The sequence below is a fragment of the Mobula birostris genome, chromosome 22 (assembly GCF_030028105.1).
Source record: "Mobula birostris isolate sMobBir1 chromosome 22, sMobBir1.hap1, whole genome shotgun sequence".
NCBI classification, from domain to species: domain Eukaryota; kingdom Metazoa; phylum Chordata; class Chondrichthyes; order Myliobatiformes; family Myliobatidae; genus Mobula; species Mobula birostris.
Window position 1 is genome coordinate 17,991,768 of NC_092391.1, and position 20,645 is coordinate 18,012,412.

Genomic DNA, 20,645 nt, shown 5'->3' on the forward strand with positions numbered 1-20,645 from the left:
GAAGCCGGTCTCCATTGGAGGAACTGAGGTGGAGAGGGTCAATAACTTTAAATTCTTCGGCATTAAGGATTGACGTTTCTCTCTCTCTGAAAAGTGTCAGAGGATCTGTCCTGGGACCAGCACATGACTGTTATTACAAAGAAAGCACGGCAGCACCTGTACTTTATTAGAAGTTTGTGTAGATTCAACATGTCACCTCGATCTGTCTTTTCAGCCTGTCTGGACTGGCATTTAAATTGACCAAACAATGGAACAGCTAAAGGCTCCAGCACCCTGTAAAGAGGAGTGAACATCACGTAGAGCAAGTGAAATTGGCAATGGCCTCTGATCTGGGCCGACATTTATGTGCCGGGCGGCACCTAATTAATTAGCTTGTTTATTTCGGCTTTTCTCTTCAAGATTTGCTGGGTGCGCTCTGGCTAGCACTGCGCCTGGTTGGGAGGGCTTTACCTGTGACGGACTGGGCCATATCCACTATTTTTATAGAATTGTCTCTTCAAGAGCATTGGTATTTCTGTACCAGACTGGGATGCAGCCAGTCAGTATACTCTCATCATACGTTCCTTTTGTTGTACTCAGATAAACTTCTGTGGATTGAATTCCATTTGCCAATTTTCTCTCCAATTGATCACACCTGCAGCTTCGATTTTTCCAACTCAGAGCCACATGTGGCCAGTATTTTTGTATCATCTGCAGGATCCTCTGTCATACCCCCACCACTGAACCATTCAAACATATTTACAGAAAGCAAAGAAAGGGATGAGTATTGAGCTCTGCCCAGTCTTGCTGGTAGCAACCTTCCGGGTACAATATTGCCGAGCAGCCATTCCACTCCGTCCTATCACTCATACTTTATAATTTATTGTCACCAAACAATTGATACTAGAACGTACAATCATCACAGCGATATTTGATTCTGCGCTTCCCGCTCCCTGGAGTACAAATATTAAATATTAAAAATAGTTAAAATTAGTAAATATAAAAAATTTAAATTATAAATCATAAATAGAAAATAGAAAAATGGGATGTAAGGTAGTACAAAAAAACTGAGGGGCAGGTCCGGATATTTGGAGGGTACGGCTTTGGGTCATCCAGCTTTGGGTCCGATTTTCCACACTTCCTGGCATTCCATGATCTTTTACTTATTTGGCCAGCTGACACATCAAAAACCTGGCAAAAATCAACCAAAAAAACACCATATCAAACCACAGTGCACATCCCTCTTTGATCTTTCGTTACCTCCTCAGAAACACGTTGGCAATTTCATGCTGACCGTCACTGATTATTCCTTGCCCCCGAACTGTGGTTTATATTGTCAACATGAACCGATTTTATTAAGTCTCCCTCTACCAAAGTTAAATTAATTGTCCTGTTTATCTTTTCCTCCCTATTTAAATAACAGTTAGCAGTCTTCCAATCCCCTAACAATATTCTTGCACCTAGGTAGGGTCGAAAAGATGTAGTTTTCAATCTGAAATTTCTTTGCTTTTAACAGCCTGGTACATATTTCATCTGGGCCTGGCAATAGATCCATTTTCAGAGGTGATAATTCCATAACCATTTTCTCTCTTACCCTTACAACTTTTCATAGTTGTCAACCTTAACCTCAACACTAACATCATATCTCTTTATCTGAAAACTCTCTCTTTTGTTAACTACCTTCTTTATACTTTATTGTCACCAAACAATTGATACTAGAACGTAAATCATCACAGCGATATTTGATTCTGCGCTTCCCACTCCCTGGATTACAAATATTAAATATTAAAAATAGTAAAAATTAGTAAATATTAAAAACTTAAATTATAAGTCATAAATAGAAAATAGAAAAATGGAAAGTAAGGTAGTGCAAAAAAACCAAGAGGCAGGTCCGGATATTTGGAGGGTATGGCCCAGATCCGGGTCAGGATCCGTTCAGCAGTCTTATCACAGTTGGAAAGAAGCTGTTCCCAAATCTGGCCGTACGAGTCTTCAAGCTCCTGAGCCTTCTCCCGGAGGAAAGAGGGACGAAAAGTGTGTTGGCTGGGTGGGTCGTGTCCTTGATTATCCTGGCAGCACTGCTCCGACAGCGTGCAATGTAAAGTGACTCCACGGATGGAAGATTGGTTTGTGTGATGTGCTGCGTCGTGTTCACGATCTTCTGCAGCTTCTTTCGGTCTTGGACAGGACAACTTCCATACCAGGTTGTGATGCACCCTAGAAGAATGCTTTCCACGGTGCATCTATAAAAATCAGTGAGGGTTTTAGGGGACAGGCCAATTGTTCTTTATGTCCTAATGCACTTACAGTATATCTTTGAATTTTCTTTCACTGTAGTTGCCAATATTTGTTTTCTGCCCATGAATATAAGATAGAGGCAGCTCAGTATTGCACTGGATAGCAGAATCGTTTCGCAGCATCTGCAGTCAGTCACTGGGTTCGATTCCCGCTGCTGTCTGCAAGGAGCCAGTCTGTTCTCTCCATGAACACCTGGGTTTCCTTCAGGTGCTCTGGCTTCATCCCATATTCCAAAGATGTACGGTTAGGGCTAGCAAGCTGAGGGCATGCTACGTTGGTGCAGGCTGCTCCCAAAACAATCCTCATTAATTTGCTTCGATGTAAACGCCACATTCCACTGTTTTGATGTTTTGACGTACACGTGACAAATAAAACTAATATTTTTTTTAAAAAGTTGAACCAAAAACACATTCTGATTTGCAACAAATGAGGGAGTAGATCTGCAGCGTCAAAGAAAGGTATGTCTTAAAAACCCACACTCCCACTCTGGTGTGCGATGTTACATTGTGGATTTACTTGGAATGTGGGTTTCTCACACACATTAATGGTACTTTTATCCTTTCAGTGACACTGTGAACACTACATGGGAAATTCCTGCTGTTTCTGGATCTGATGAAGGGTTTTACGACTGTGTGGCTATCAGTAACTCAGGCACCGGCCTTGCTAGGACCTACTTGTTTGTTACTGGTGAGTGATCATTGAGGCTTTGATACTAATGTTGGTGGTGGGTGTTGATGCAGCAGATAAATTGTTATTTCAGTATTTTCTGCAAATAACCCAGAATTGAAGATGCATGTGATGAGGAAGTTGAGAATGATGTTTTTGTTTGGTTTAATACCATTTTGCCCGTCTCCTTCTTAGAAATGTACTTTCTTTTTGGTTTGTATTTAAGGTGTACAAGATTATGAGGGGGTAGATAGGGTAAATGTAAGCAAGCTTTTTCCACTGACGTTGGGTGAGACTAGAACTGGAGGTCATGGGTTAAGAGTGAAAGATAAAATGTTTATGGGGAACCTGAGGGGGAGCTCTTCATTCAGAGGGTGTTGAGAGTGTGGAATGGGCTGTCAGCATTAAGATGGGCTAAAGGGCCTGTTTCTGTGCTGTTGTGCCCCATGACTGCACTTCCCTGTTTTCTTTTACCACTCTTAAATAATGAAATAAGGTTAGTGGTTACCCCCTGTACTGTAATACTTCACTGATAATAACTCCAAGCCAATCCCAAGGTAAGTAGTGATTGCCTCCCTGTTGCATTCAGCCTGCCTGCTCCCTCATTTGGATCACCACATTTCTGAGCTCTGGGCCTCTTCAACGTACACATCAAATACACGACTCGGCCTGTCATAAATCCGTCATCCTCCCCCCACCCTCTCCTTTCACTGCCTCGGGCACTAGCACGCTGGAGCTCATTTTCCTGACATGCCTGTGCTCAATCGTGAGGCCGCACGATGAGAGCTTTGTAGACTTTGGCTGTGAGATAACCAGCTATGAGTTAGAAAAATAGTAACTAATTAGTGCACAGGGGGGTAACCATTAGTGTTCAGTTAGGGGAACTTTTCAACTCCTTCCATGTGCTTTAGAACTTAGAAGGATAGCACTTTACTTATTCCCTCTTCACTGATCTGTGTCCTAGCTCTCTCTTCTCGCATTTGATTCATCCTATATTTAACTAGAATAACTCAATTTCAGATTATCTGTTGATGTAATGTTAAGAAGAGAATTTACATCTACAACCCCTTTGTTGTTTGTAGAAATATTTCCTAACCCTACTCTTGAAAATTCTGGTTCAGATTACTGAACGGGAAAACGTACATTAGGCTTAATATTTTGAGCCAGATAGTGCGAGTTTCTCTCTATTGACCCCATCACTTCTTTCTTACATCTGGGAGATTCCAATCAAATGATTCCCAGGTTCCAGCGATTGCAACTCTACTTAGTGCAATCTCCCCTTTTAATTTGACTTGAAATCCAGATATAATTCTGGAGAATTTACTTTGTCCTAATCCTAGCACTCTTAGTGTAATCAGCCCAGCACTTTATATCACTGTATGCCTCTGTCCTTTAGTACTCTCATTGTAAAGGCTGACATTTCATTTTCCTTTCTGATTATTTTCTGCACATTTTAATCTGTTTATTTAGATCACAAAGCCTTTTTTTTTGGACCTTCACCACTGTTTGTTAAATCTATCCTTTTTTATGGATAACCTTAATCTTACATATATGTAAATTAATTTATTTGTGGGAAGTAGTTTTGGGTCCAAAATTATTCCAAAAGTTCTGTTTTGATCTGGCAGTTTCTGTAAGAGTTGCACAGAAACTCTAGAGGCATCTCCCAGTGTGAAGATTCTACACTATTCTGTAGAGGACAGTGATGTTCTTAAGAATTATCTTTATTTCACATCACTTCATATCTTCCTTTATCGCTGCTAACTATTTCTCCAGAGCCACCTCCTAGTGTGGAGATTCCTCAAAACGTCACCGCATTCCCGGGGGATCAGGTGGTCCTGACATGCACTATTCTTGGAAGCTTCCGATATAACATTACCTGGATGCGTGATGGGATCAAGCTGAAAACTGACAATAAGCGAGTTATTCCTTTGAGGAATTCATCTTTGGAAATTCGGAACGTGCAGCCCGAGGACGTGGGCCGCTATGAATGTGTGGCGGTCAATATGTATGGCTGGAGCCAAGCTTCGGTGTGGCTGTTCATTCCCGGTAAGAATGGCTCTAGACTGCCTTCCGTGTATCCATTGGGCAAACCTGATGGTTTTATTGGATGAAATGTAATAACTTTTCAGTGAACGTAGTGTAATTATACATGGAAAACTAGGTTCAGATAAGTTTAAAGAGAATATGGGACGTGGAGTTCAGTAAGTTTAAAGGGGAAGTCAGGGATCTGGGCCCTGGTGAGCTTAAAGGGATCAATGGAAGCAGGGGCTGTGAGGGAAAAAGAAAAGTGAACCAGCCGGTTCAGGACGTTGAGAACTTAACCACCTCAAAATCGGTTCTGTTTCCCTTGGAGATTTTGATACGGTTAAAGATTGGAGAAGAATTAATGGTTACAGGATAGTTGAGGGATCAGCAAGAAAATTCAGAAAAGCAGTATTGTGTCCAATTGTGGGCAATTAGAGCCTCAGACAAGGAAGGTGGAAACTGGAAGAGAGAAAAAAACAGGTTGAATTGTTACTTCAGATAAAATTGAAAATTTGTGCGTAATTTGCCAAGGGAAGCCACTTCCATTTCAGGAAGTGGTTGAGGGATATGTTGAGAGAGGTTTTGTGATGATGGAGTATAAGCTGTTCTGGACTTAATGGCCACTTCCTTCTACTCTAATCAAATTATTTTCCAGTGATTAATACTTTTGCCTCTTGTTCCGGGGTTCTGATATCATTTACTGACATATGTGTGGTCAAGCATTAGTGGACAGACACAAAAGAGCACCAGCGACACAAGGGAGAAATAAGTTCAAAGTACATTTATTATCAAATTACATATATATCACCACGTACAACCCCGAGATTCATCTCTTTGCGGGCATCTTCAGGTAGAACTAAGAAACACATTAGAACCAACGAAGAACTGAACACAAAAGAAGACTGCTGGCCAACCAATGTGCAAAAGAAGACAAACTCTGCAAATCCAAAAAAAACAAATAAGTGACTAAATAATACTGAGAACTTGAGTTGTAGAGTCCTTGAAAATGAGTCCATAGGTTGCGTTCAGTGTTGAGCTGAGTGAAGTTATCCACACTAGTTCAGGTGTGATGGTTGAAGGGTAATAACTGTTCCTGAACCTGGTGGTACAGGAGCTAAGGTGTAACTAGAGCAAGCTTCTCCATGTTTAACACATAAGCAAATACAAGCCACTGTGAAGTTCAACAAAATAGAATATTACGAGTGCTGGAAGTCTGAAATGAAATCGAAATGCTAGATAATTAAGAGTCAGAAAGGATGAACAACAAACACAGCTGTTGTATACTCTTTGTGAGAAATGATCAGATCATCCTCAGTATTAAAACTATCATGGGTGTTTGAAAATTTGTTGTATCTATCCTTCTGCTTTAGACAGGGATGGACCATTGTGTCCTGGGTCAGGATGGAAGGACTTAGGCTTCCTTCCTCTGGGCAGGCTTCTGATCCATTGAAGAACATTAACATGAATATTGTTATGGAATTCCAGGCTACCTGGCCCTGTCTCCATGGCGATCTGATAATAGACCATAAGACAAACCTTTACTGGTGAAAGTTGAGAATCCATAGCCAAAGACAGCAGATGCTGGAAGTCAAAGTCAGAGTAAATGTATTATCAAAGTACATGTCACAATGTACTACATTTTCTTGGTGGCATTTATGGAACACAAAAAATATAATAGAGTTTATGAAAAAATATAAATAGTAAAGACTGACAAACAACCAATGTGCAAAAGAAGATAAATTGTGCGAATAATGAAAAAAGTAAATAAATGATACTGAGAACATGAGTAGAAGAGTCATTGAAAGTGAGTCTATAGGTTGGGGAGTTAGTTCAATGTTGAGGTGAGTGAAGTTATCCACAGTGGTTCAGGAGCCTGCTGGTTGTAAGTTAATAACTTGGTAGTTACAACCTGGTAGTGTGGGACCTAACGCAAACTTCTCAGGAAGTAGAGGCACTGTCGTGCTTTCTTTGTGGTGGCATTTTTGTGCTGGTTCCAGGACAGATCCTCTGATATGGTGATGTCGAGGAATTGAAAGAAACCTGAAATAAAAACAGAAAATGATGGAACTTTCTAGCAGTTCTGTATTTGTGAGGGAACTGACTATTATGTTGTAGATGGAGTTAATCAGCCTTCAGGTTTTTCAGGAGTTCTGAAGTAAGTCTCGGCCTAAAATGTCAACTGTTTATTCATTTCTGAAGATGCTGCCTGACCTGCTGAGTTCCTCCAGCATTTTGTGTGTGTTGTTTCAGGTGTCTTGGTTTGTGTCTTTGTCTGCAGAGGCCCCGCGTGTTTCGGTGAACCCCAGCGCACAGAGCTTCTCAAGGGGAGCGGAGGTCCACGTTGACTGTGTGGCAACAGCTGGCTATCCCGATCCTGGAGTGGCCTGGATCCGTGAGGGTGCGTTCGTGATGAGCAGTGACAGGTGAGGGAGCTGGGGCTTTGTCCCATTTCAAGTGTTGGAGCAGAGGAGGAGGTTCGATGTGTCTCACGCCGAGTGGTCACATTAAACAGGTGTGATTGACTGATTTGGCCCGGCAGCTCATCAGTCAGCTGGGCCGCACAGGCAATGTTACTGGCCCTGCTCATCTCCTGCTGGAGCGGGGGTGGGAATGTTGGAATTGACTCAACCAGGGAAGAAATATCAGGCAGGAAATGCCACAAATAATCACCATATTAATTCCTGTGTTGTGGGGTTTCAAAGGTTCAAAGGTTCAATTTAAATGTCAGAGAAATGTATACAATATACATCCTGAAATGCTTTTACTTTGCAAACGTCCACGAAAATAGAGGAGTGCCCCAAAGAATGAACGACAGTAAAACGTTCGAACCCCAGCTGCCCCTCCCTCCAGTGCGTAAACAGCAGCAAGCAACGATTCCCCCTCCCCCCACCAGCAAAAAAAGTATCGGCACCCATCACCGAGCACTCAAGCGTGAGCAAAGCAATAGCAAAGACACAGACTTGTAGTTAACCCAAAGACTTCGTGTTTCACACCAGCATTCGACATACCATAGGCTCTCTCTCTCCCTAATAAGGGAGCAGGAGGTGTCTCCATTTTCCCAGCGAGCGGAGAGACTTAACAAACAACTCGCTGGTTTACGATGCTAAAAGTCTGTTACGTCACCTTTTCTGAGCTCTGTGCCTGAAGATCTCAGGTCTCCAGGCACACAGCCGTAGATATTTCAACTCCCCCGATGACACACGGGTCTCCTGCCATGACACCGTCCCTCGATCCTCCCGTCTCCAGAGCCCCGAGATCCTAGGCTTCTGAATTCGAGCCGGACTCTCAGACCGAGCCCTTGGCGTGCCAAACAACAGCCAGTTATTAAACCCCGAGAACGGGTCCCATTCCTGCAAAGAACCAAAGTCAGCGTGTAACTCCAGGTCAGGGTCTTCAAAAGAACCCTGAAAGGGAAAAGTAAAGATATTCAAAATGGAAATAGAGCTGTTTCTGAAGATGCAAGCAAAGGGGTCGCCATTTAGCGTGATCATTACTCCGCTCCACCTGCAGTAACTTGTTTTGTGAGGAGAGACTGAACAGACTGGACTTGGCTCTCCTTGGATTAGAAGAAAGAGGAGTAATCTCAGTGGAATAGAATGGGGCATGAAGAGGAGAATGTTTCCAGATTTTTATTTCTGTCTGGATTGCCGCTGTGGAACTCAACCTCATGTCAATGAATCAATGGTCCAGAATTCTGGCTGCTAGCCCAGTAACTCAATTATAGTCAAACTCCATCAAGCTGCTCCCCAACTGTTTTGACAACCTGATGGTCCAGCTTTTTAAACACTAAAGATTAGCTTTATTTGGCACACGCACATCGAAACATTGGAACACACAGTGGAATGCGTTGTTTGTGTCAGCGACCCACACAGTCTGACTGTGCGCTGGGGGCAGCCCACAAGTGTCGCCATGCTTCCAGTGCGAGCATAACACGCTCATGACTTACCAACCCTAACCCGCACGTCTTTGGACTGTGGGAGGAAACCAGAGCACCTGGAGGAAACCCGTGCAGTCACGGGGGGAGCGTACACATCCCTTACAGACAAGGGCAGGAATTGAACCTCGGTCGCTGATCACAGGCGCTGTAAAGCGTTGAGCTAACTGCTTTGCTACCATGCCGCCCACTCTCTGGGTGATGTTTCCCGTGCTGCCTTTAAACTCACCAAGGCCCAATATCCCGGTCTCACTTTAAACCCCCCGAGCTGCATCTCCCCACATTCTCCTCAAGCTCACTGTGCCTATGCTTTCACCATCGCCGTAAACTTACCAGGACCCAGTTCCTTCAAACTCCGAAGGAAATTTATTATCAAACTAAGTATAATGTCACTGTATAATACTTCGAGGTTCATTTTATTGCAGGCATTCACAGTAGGACAAAGAAATACCATAGAATCAATGAAGAACTACACACAAAGTCCAACTAACAAATGTGCAACAGGACAAACCATGCAAATAAAAATAGTCATAATAAATATATAAATAAATAATAGTGAGAACAAGGGTTGTAGGGTCCTTGGAAGTGAGTTCATAGATTGTGGAGTCAGGTGTACTGGCCTATTAATAAGGTGTATTGAACTACTAATAAGGTGCATCGGGCTATTAATAAGGTATATTGGACTATTAATGTGTGTGGGCACGTGGTCAAGTGGTTAAGGCATCGGACTAGCGACCTGAAGGTCATGAGTTCGAGCCCCAGCCGAGGCAACGTGTTGTGTCCTTCAGCAAGGCACTTAATCACACATTGCTCTGCGACGACACTGGTGCCAAGCTGTATGGGTCCTAATGCCCTTCCCTTGGACAACATTGGTGTCATGGAGAGGGGAGACTTGCAGCAGGGGCAACTACTGGTCTTCCATACAACCTTGCCCAGGCCTGTGCCCTGGAGAGTGAAGGCTTTCCAGGCGCAGATCCATGGTCTCGCAAGACTAATGAATGCCTATTATTATTATTATTATTATTGGACTATTAATAAGGTGTTTTGGACAATCGCAGCACTTTCCAATAATAATATTAAAAACTATAGATTACAATAAGAAGTATATATAAAATGAAATTACAAATCGACTAAGTAGTGCAAAAAGAGAGAAAAAAATACTGAGATAGTGTTCATGGGTTCATTGTCTGTTCAGAAATCTGATGACGGAGGGGAAGAAGCTGTTTGTGAGACACTGAGTGTGTGTCTTCAGGCTCTTGAACTTCCTCCTTGATGGTAGCAATGAGGAGAAGGAATACCATGGGTGATGGGGGTCCTTAATGACAGATGCTGCCATTTTGAGGTATCGCTTCCTGACACTGGGAGGGTATGGCCAACGGTGGAGCTGGTGGAGCTTACAAACTTCTGCTGCTTCTCCCAACCCTGTACAGTGGCCTCTCCAGACTAGGGGGTGATGCAACCAGTCAGAATGCTCTCCATGGTTCTATTAACATAGCTTGGTTAACAGCCTATGAAGCCTCCTGTCCCTTATGCAGCCAATCTGGCCGCCTGCCTGATTGGCAAGTTGTTGTTCAAGTTGAAGTTTATTGTCGTTCAATTGTATATGTGTATACCACCAAATGAAACAGCATTCCTCCAGACCAAGGAGCACAATTCCATAAGGTATAAGACCATAAAATGTAGGAGTACATAGTGCATATAACTCACACACAGCACATAAAGAAATCTATATATTCCTCTATTAAAGTTTATTAAAACAATACAGTTACTTGTGCCAAGGAACTTTGGAGGAATGATATTTTTGACATTGTGGCTCTTTAATGAGATTCATCTCCAGATCTGCAATCTCGAACTGGCCCAGCACCAACGTCAATTTTTCATTTAAAAGTAACCAAGGGGAAAGATTCGATAAGCCAAGGTTATGTTCTTTGGAACAGAGACCATAATTCTGAAAGACTCAGAGAGAAAGCTGTAGGTAATTACTTCCCTTAGTTGAAGGCAAGGATTTAAAGTAATTGGTAGAAATATTAGTGCTGTCGCAAGAAAGTAGCATCCATCATCAAGGAACCCATGCCATCAGGCCATGCTTCCTTTTCACTACTTCCATCAAGTGGGAAATTCATCTGAGTTTTCCATTTCCTAAGAGATCAGGCCCCTTTACTCTCCAGTATTTAGTACATACAAGGAGCACTGCCAAAAGAAAGCAACATCCATCATCATAGACTTTCACCATCCAGGCCATGCTCTCTTCTCACTGCTGCCCTCGAGAAGGAGATGCAAGAGCCTTAGGTCCCACACCACCAGGTTCAGAAACAGTTACTATCCTTCGCTGATTTGGCTCCTGCACTGATGTTGATAACTTCATTGGCCACAGCACTGAATTGATCCTATGACCTACAGACTCACTTTCAAGGACTCTTTTACAACTCATGTTCACAGTATTTTTTTTATTTGCACAGTTTCTCTTCATTTACTATGACTTTGAATTTGAACTTTAACTTGGAGATGAGGATGGTAGAGGTTTGCTCTAGCGGAAACAGAAGCTCACCTCACTGTTAAACTATACACTGATGTGGTCTTGAAGACCTAATACAGGAAGGTGGGATTAGGTTGGGTAGTTCCTTTTCGACCGGCTCAGGCAAGGTGTTCCAAGTGGCTTCCTTCTTTGTTGTAAATTGTCTTTGATTCTCCATGGTTCTCCTGTGAAAAGAATGACTCCCACATAATGTACACTCAGTGGCCACTTTATTAGGTACACCTGTACACTTGCTTATTAATGCTAGCATCTCATCAGCCAATCATGTGGCAGCAACTCAGTTCATAAAAGGGTGCAGATGTGGTCAAGAGGCTCAATTGTTGTTCAGACCAAATATCAAAATGGGGAAGAAATGTGATCTAAGTGACTTTGACCATGGAATGATCGTTGGTGCCAGATGGGGTTGCTTGAGTATCTCAGAAACTGCTGATCTCCTAGGACTCTTATGCACAGTAGTCACTAGAGTTAAAAATGGTGTGGAAAGCAAAATATGTCCAGTGAGCCACAGTTCTGTGGGTGAAAATGCTTTGTTAATGAGAGAGGTCAGAGGAGATTGGCCACACTGGTTCAAGCTGACGGGAAGTTGGTGTGCAGTATGACATCTCTGAATGAAGAACACTTTGAACGTTAAAGTGGATGGGTTACAGCAGAAGACCACGGACATGTACTCGACTGCCAGTTTATTAGGTACAAGAAGAACCTAGTGAAGTGGCCACTGAGTGGATATCTCAACATGTTAGTCAGGAAGAGCAATGAAGTCTGTCCGTTGGGTGAGAATCTCCTCCTAACTCCAATGGCGACAGAGAAGAAGTGAAGAGATACAAGAACTCAGATCAATTGGAGGATGGAGTTCATATTTCTATGTTCCAGTGAAAAGAAGCAAAATGTGAAAACCTCTTATATTAATTGACATCAATTTGCACTCTTAATTTATTTGATCTGAATTTCATGGGCTTGTTAAAGGTAGGAAAAGAATAAAGGTCTTTAATCTTTTACATTTTACTTAGCAACATAGAAAAGGAGTGAAGTGTGTGTGTGTGGGGGGGGGGAAGCTTCTTAATTAATTAACTTTGTTTTGCGGGTTTAATATATTTGATTTGAATTTGGTGGAAAGGTAGATCTTGCCTGGTTGACCTGAGCTGAATTTTGATGAGGCCTCTTCACAGTTTTGCCTGGATAAGTTAAAGCTGGATTATTGCTTCCACCGTATTGAGTCTTTGATTGTTACTGTTATTAGTGATTCAATGGTTCAGTTTAATACCAGATATTCTATACAGTATACAATCTGAAATCCTTACTCTTCCACAAAACAGAAGGAAAACCGCAAGGAATAAATGACAGAAAAATGTTAGAACCCCAAAGCCCCCTCCCCTCTCCCACTCAATCAGCAGCAAAAGTATCAGCCCCTCCCCCACCTGCTCCAGCAAAAGCATCAACCCTCACCACCCACCCTGCAAGCAACAGCAAAGCCCCCAGAGACCACGATGTAGAGTCCACCCAAAACGACTGTCCACCCCAACACTTCGACATCTCAGACAAAGCAATCTGAGCAGAGTCTGTTACGACCTGGCGAGAGTGATCGGCTGCTTTCTACACTTTATGGGGCTTATTTTTAATGCCAAAGTGACAGGATGTCAACAGGCTCTTGTTGAATTCAGCAAATATAAAATGGTAACTCTGAGTGCAGAATTATCCTATATAGATCCCTAAACCTGATCTGCTCAGTATATAGATCCCTGAACCTGATCTGCTCAGTATATTGATCCCTGAACCTACTCTGCTCAGTATATAGATCCCTGAACCTACTCTGCTCAGTATATTGATCCCTGAACCTACTCTGCTCAGTATATAGATCCCTGAACCTACCCTGCTCAGTATATAGATCCCTGAACCTGATCTGCTCAGTATGTGGATCCCTGAACCTGATCTGCTCAGTATATTGATCCCTGAACCTACTCTGCTCTGTATATAGATCCCTGAACCTACCCTGCTCAGTATATAGATCCCTGAACCTGATCTGCTCAGTATATTGATCCCTGAACCTACTCTGCTCAGTATATAGATCCCTGAACCTACTCTGCTCAGTATATTGATCCCTGAACCTACTCTGCTCAGTATATAGATCCCTGAACCTACCCTGATCAGTATATAGATCCCTGAACCTGATCTGCTCAGTATATAGATCCCTGAACCTGATCTGCTCAGTATGTGGATCCCTGAACCTGATCTGCTCAGTATATAGATCCCTGAACCTGATCTGCTCAGTATGTGGATCCCTGAACCTGATCTGCTCAGTATATTGATCCCTGAACCTACTCTGCTCTGTATATAGATCCCTGAACCTACCCTGCTCAGTATATAGATCCCTGAACCTGATCTGCTCAGTATATAGATCCCTGAACCTGATCTGCTCGGTATATAGATCCCTGAACCTGATCTGCTCGGTAATGCCTCCTGTCACTCCTTGTCACCTTCATTGAATCACAGAAGTCATAAGAGCCTTTTTCTTAAGAAACTGTTTTTTTTTTGTGTTGGCCACATGTAAGGTGTAAGATTGCACCCAGTGATATACAATAGACTCATGAGTTATCTTTGGACAAAATTCTTACTTTACCTTCTTTGACTAGAATCACCAACAACAAACTGGAAGTTGCTCTGGACAGGTAAACTGGAAGTTGTCATCAGGAGACCAGGAGGGACAGGAGGGACCCCATGAGTTCCTGGAGGAACATCAGAGCCTGTTGTTACCTTCGCCCATGCCTTCCCTTACTCCCCCAGTCTATATTAACTAGTACTCGTCCTCCTTTGGTGCAGTGACATCTCCATTTGGAATCAATGGCCATAGATTCAGTCTGTAAGTACTGGGATAAAGCAACAAGTTCATGCCTCGTTGCTGGACTTCATGAGAAATCACTAGTGTGTCTTTGAGTAAAATCCCCATACAGAGCAGTTTGCAAGTCTGGGACCACATTAGCTGCAAGGGAATGTGTGGAATTGCTAGCAGGTTAATGCAGAGGTACAAGCATTTCCTATCAAGCTCTGATCAACTCTTATACATCTGAGCTTTCCACTTGGTGATAGTTCAGGCCCCTTTTCTCTCCACCACTGAGAACATCTGCAAGGCGTTCTGCCGAAAGGAAGCAGCATCCATTATCAAGGACTTTCACCATCCAGGCCATGCTCCCTTCTCTCTGCTGCCATCAGGAAGGAGGTACAGGAGCTGTACGTTCCACACTACCAGGCTCAGAAACAGCTATTACCCTTCAGTCGTCAGGCTCCTGAACCAGCATGGATAGCTTCACTCACTTCAACACTGAACTGATTCCACAACCTTTAGGCTCACTTTCAAGGACTTTACAACTCCTGTTCTCATAATTTATTTATTTATTGATTATTGTTTTTCATGTATTTGCACAGCCTGTCTTCCTTTGCACAATGATTGTCAGTTTTTGACTCTGTGTAATTTTTCATTGATTCTGTTGTACGGTGGATGCCTGCAAGAAAATGAATCTCAGGCTAGTATATGGTGATAATAAATTGACTTTGACTTTGAACTCTGAACTCTGTTTGGAAGATGTAAACCAAAGATGGATGAAGTCAAGCTAAGGAACCATTTTGTCTTCTCAAACACACACATAGGCACTTATAAACAATCCTAACACCATGTTGAAAGTGGTTACAGGGAATATAAAAGTTCAAATCTACAAAGTATAAAGGCCCAAGAGGCAATTTACTGAAAGCAGGGTTGGCCAATAACAACAATGGTCTCTATGGAAATGACGGCTAATAAAAATAATTGAAGTTAACCAGTAAAAGCATTTGTTTACAGGAATGAAACAAAGGTAGCCAATTAGTAACGTTGAAAAAGGGACAGAAGGAAATTATTTCTGGTAATGAATTAAACACTTATTTGTGAGTAACTCCAAACTCTGTTGCTAGGGACAATATCTGGGGATTATCATCTCTGCTGTGTTAATAACATGGATGTGTTCATACTTCAGAATAATTATATCCAACCTTGGCTATGAGTAAGGCTACTGGTTCTTTATTGACAGTATGGGCATATCATTAACACTTAACCAAGATAAATGATTTAATTGTTGGCCCTCCTTCCACAACTGATTTTATTTGAGCATTAGATCAAACTGCAAACTATTCCAACCCAGCTGCCTGGGTCCACCAGAAGTTGGGTCTGTGTTTAATGCCTTGGAGATCGTTGATTGGCCAAACAATATAGCAATTGTCTCATTGCAAATATGTGCTCCAGTCGAAGGAAGAAAGGCAGACTATGTACAAATTCCATAGTGTAATGATGAAATAGAGCCGAGAATAGAGAGAGAAGGGAATTCGCTGTGCTAACATCTTTTATACCTCTTACAGCCCATTTGATGAGATAATCTCTGTGATTGTGAGTGTGTGAGTGAAGGAATTTTTCAATGTGATTATTTTTTCCTTCATTGCCCTGGAACTTCCTTCTGAATTTCTCTCTTTTCCAGAGACCACCCAGCTGCTTTGCCAGGCTGGCCACTGCAGTGGGAAGAATTGGTTTTAGAATGATCTTTTTTTATTATTCAAACAGAGTTTCCTTAACCATCAGCAATTCTTCGAAGAAGTAATGTTTGACATTCCGAGGAAGCTTACTGAATAGAGTCCTCTTGAAGACAGCATTTGCATCTGAGAGGAACTGAATGCAGGATCAAGTCTGGATGAAGGGCCTCAACCTGAGACGTTGGTTGCCCATTGATGCTGCCTCACCCCTGAGTTGCTCAGCGTGTTGTATGTTGCATTTGGCCCTGGGCTGAAAGAATGGCTAGTTTATACGAAGGAGACATGGGTTTCATTTACCTCGTGAATATGTAGCATTGGCATTTTATTTCCTATTTTACCTCCTGTAGATTTCTTGTAAAATCAGCTACATTACCTAGAGCATTGGAGACAAGGGTCTGGAGTCTGAACACCAAGGAACAGGATCCATAGGCATCAATGTGACAGAATTTTGATTCCATTGGTTAATTGAACGTAGGCTTGAAGATGAACTGGTTGCAGTTACGGAGAAAAATATGGGGAGCAGGACTGCAAAACAGAGAAAATCTGCAGATGCTGGAAATCCGAGCAACACACTCAAAATGCTGGAGGCACTCAGCAGGCCAGGCAGCTTCTATGGAAAAGAGTGCAGTCGATGTTTCAGGCCGAGACCCTTCATCGGGACTCATTGGGTAGCTTGTTCCTAAAGCATGAAGGGCCAAACAGCCTGCTCCTGCACAGTAGGATCCCATGGTACTGGAACGTTTGCAGCCATAGCTCCCTTGCTCTCTGACTGCAATAGGATGGCCAAGCTTGCGAGTGCTCCTAAGGAGAAGGCACTGCACGTTATGTTCAGAACTCCATTAGTGTCTGCAGGGAGAAATTTCTGGCTGCAGTCGGCTGAGGCAGGGACATGGTGACAGTTCTGAAACACAATTTATCAGGCATGCAGTTTATGAAGCAAATTTTGGAAACCTAGCTCAAAGAGGTGAGCTCACTGGGGTTTCCTGATAGTTGGCCTGTCTTGTTGGTGTCCTTTAGTCAGAGAGTATGCCATGATGATACCAGCAGTGTACTTCTATATGATGCACCTACTTTGCAAAAGTATCGGGAAACCAATTTAGAATAAGATTATAAATGTACTAAGTATAGTTGAGTCAGAGTTCAGCCTTCTTAATAGACTTTTATTATCATCTCAGACTCTACATCAGTGAACATGGTACTTTGATACTGAAAGACGCCGTTCCTGAGGATGCAGGGAGCTACATCTGCCTTGCATCAAATACGGTTGGAACAGCTCAGGAGGAAGTGACACTCAAGTACACAGGTAAGTGGGTAAGTGGGGAGGGGGAGTGCAGCTGGAATCGTAACTGCTGCCGCACAGAGTTTCAGGTCCGAGGGTGAAGGGCCTCATCATTTGACTTAATGGCTTTAGGGCTTTATTCCACCAAAATGTCTTGATCTCTTTATCTTTGTTGTTATAATCGGGGAAGCAGGGTACTTTCGGAAGGGAATAACAGGATGCGGGGAGTGACCTGTTTGGTTCAGAGTTTCTGAGCTGCACTGGCTTCCCTGATGGAATTGTTTTTGTTCACCTGCAGAGACGCCCACGGTTTCCGCGCTGAATCCGTTGGTTCTTGCTGTGGTCACTGAGGCGGCGTTGCTGGAGTGTCAAGCTACAGGGATCCCTCAGCCCGAGGTCAAATGGTACAAAGGTACTTAAGACTTCCCTGGGCGCCACGTCACATGGGTTGGCTGACAACTGAGCTAGCAAGGCAGCGCGTTGTCACTGAAAGTACAACGCCTTGTGTGCTGACTTCTGTAACATCGATTTCTCTAACTTCTAATCTCTCTATCTCTCTTTTCGCATTCCTCATTCTGGTTACCCTCTCACCCCACCTCTCCTCACCTACCTATCACCTCTCACTAGTCCCTTCCTCCTTCCCTTTCTTCTGTGGTTTTAGAAACAGCTTCTTCCCCTCCACCTGAATGGCCAGTGAACTGATGAACAGTACCTCACTATTCTTGCTTTCCTTTTGCACCTCCTATTATGTATAACAAAAGCAATATTGTATATACATATAAATACAAGAAAGCCTGCAGGTGCTGGAAATCCAAAGCAACACACAATATTCTGGAGAAACTCAGCATCCGTAGAAAAGAATAAACAGTTGCTGTTTCGGGCTGAGACCCTTCATTAGGACTGAGAAGGTAGGGGGAGATGCCGGAATAGAAAGATGGAGCAAGGGGAAAGAGGCTAGCCATAAATTTCTTACTGTAATTTATAGAATGTTTATGTATCACACCGTACTGCTGCCGCAAAACAACAAGTTTCACGACATATGTCAGTGATAACCAATTTCCCCTGGGATCAATAAAGTATGACTATGACTATGACTATAACAAACCTGATTCTGATTCTGGTCCGCTGATTCACTCTTCTTCGGCCCTTTACCTCTTCCACCTATCCTGTCCCAGTTTCTTACTTCATCCCTCCTCAAGTGGTCTCACCCATCACCTGCCAGCTTGCACTCATTCCCCTCCCTACCCCATTCTTATTCTGGCCTCTGCCCCCCTGACCTTCCAGTCCTGATGAAGGGTCTTGGCCAAAACGTCAGCTGCGTATTCCCCTCCCTAGAGGCTGCCGGATTTACTGAGTTCCTCCTGCGTGTGTTACCTCATGCGCTCTGCTTGGCAGGTTGTACGGTGTTGGGAATTTGCTGTGGTGTGTTGGTCAGAGTGCAGCGTGCAACAAAAACAACATCAACAGTTATAAAGAATAAAGAATTAGATAAATAGTCAGGTTAGAAGTACGGATATGAAATGAAATGTGTAGCATTATGTATTTGCAATGCAAACCGTTTACAGTCCAATGCGGTGAGTGAGGTAATGGATAGAGGGGGCAGGGCAGCTAACTAGCTTGGTTGATCAGAATAACTGCCATGAGGGGAGAAACTTTTCAGATGACGTGAAGTATTTGTTTTAATAGCCCTGTAGAGCACACCAGGAGGAAGTTTTTGGACAAGGGTGTTTGCTGGGTGTGTAGTGTGCACAATGAATTTTTCCTACCCGCTTCTTTGTCCTAGGCACGTACAAGTCCTGCAGTGATGGTAGACTGCAGCCAATGACCCTTTCTGCTGACCCTGGATGTTATATTGCTTAGGACCATGGGAATAGCATAGTATTACCTAGGTGATTCAATCAATGGAATCTTAAAATATGGATTCAGTGGGCTGCTGCTCAGAATTGCCAGTCTTTTCCATGTTTCCGTACAGAATCAGGAAGTTTACTGAACAGGCCCAAAGAAAGGAATGACCCCAAGATGAGGGGCTCCCATTTTAAAACAGCAAGAACTGAAAAAGGGAGAAAAAGTGACTTAAATCATGATAGGTCCACTGCTCCAAAATGCTTTCTTCTGAGAGACAGTCTTAAACCATAACAGAAATGGGCCATTTGTCCCATCGAGCCTTCCCCACCATTCTACCGTGACGATTATCCCCCACAACCCCATTCTCCTGCTTTGTCCCCGTAACCCCTGGCACCCTTACTAATGAAGAACCTATCGAGCTTGATGTCTCAATGTGCCTAATGATGTTACGACTCTGTGCTGAGCAGGTGATTTGGAGATGACTCTGGTGTCATTTGCAAAAGTTGATCTTCTCCAAGGAACAATGATGATAATGGACGTGCAGGACATGGATGCTGGGGTGTATACCTGCGTAGCAACCAACGAAGCAGGCTCCTCCGCTGCTGTGGTGACATTGGATGTTGGATGTAAGTTATCCTGCAACACGATTCACTGGTAGTCTTTAAGTTCAAGATGGTTTCATGTTGGGCCGGCTGGTGGCGCAATGACATCAGCGCTGGACTCTAGAACGGAGGCTCCCGGGTTCGAACCCAGTCGGGGCCGCTCCCGAGTACACTTTCCATCCGTGCTGGGTTGAGTGTCGAGGTCGCAAAATAAAAAAGGGAAAAGTGCTGCAAAGTGTCTGTGTGGGGAGTGGTGAGTCTCTCTCTCTCACTCCGCGCCTTGTAAAGGCATAAAAAAGACATCGTCCCACCAACACCGCACACGCACGGACGCATGCATGCACTCACGCCAAAAAAAGATGGTTTCATGTCATTTCCAGCACATAAGTTTAAAGGAGAATGAAAAAAATTGTTCCTCCAGATCCGATGCAGCATAAAAAACACAATAAGTTAAAGAACTCTAATAATAAAAAAGCATTATAAATACATAATAATTGATTAGCAAATGCCACTGACTTTTCCTATCGAACTACAGATTAAAAACAGTCCACTGCATTAACAGGTGGCATGGTAGCGTAGTGGTCAGCACAATGCTTTACAGTACCAGCGACCTGGGTTCAATTCCCGCAGCTGCCTGTAAGGAGTTTGAACATTCTCCCCTTGAGCGTGTGGGTTTCCTCCGGGTGCTCTGGTTTCCTCCCACAGTCCAAAGACCTACCAGTAGGTAGATGAATTGGTCATAGTAAATTGCACCGTTATTAGGGTTGCTATGCAGTGTGTTTGAAGGGCCAGAAGGGTCTATTCCACACTATATCTAAATAAAATAAAATAAAGATAGCTTATATACATTGATTGATGCAGGGTGTGTCTGTATATATGATGACTTTGACAGGAAATGATAAACTAGTTGTGGGGAGGGTTAGTGGGTGGAGG

The 20,645-nt window shown here is 43.2% G+C and overlaps 1 protein-coding gene across 6 annotated transcripts in view; it reads left to right on the top strand.

The window, feature by feature from the left end:
- Window positions 1-20,645, top strand: part of LOC140186210 (hemicentin-1-like) — a 449,816-nt gene that overhangs the window by 102,311 nt on the left and 326,860 nt on the right. For all 6 annotated transcript variants that reach the window (XM_072240181.1, XM_072240182.1, XM_072240183.1 and 3 more), the window contains exons 10-15: window positions 2,843-2,964; window positions 4,717-4,989; window positions 7,247-7,391; window positions 17,162-17,289; window positions 17,564-17,677; window positions 19,578-19,736. In XM_072240181.1, coding sequence (XP_072096282.1) covers window positions 2,843-2,964; window positions 4,717-4,989; window positions 7,247-7,391; window positions 17,162-17,289; window positions 17,564-17,677; window positions 19,578-19,736 — 941 coding nt within the window. The remainder of the gene's footprint in view (window positions 1-2,842; window positions 2,965-4,716; window positions 4,990-7,246; window positions 7,392-17,161; window positions 17,290-17,563; window positions 17,678-19,577; window positions 19,737-20,645) is intronic.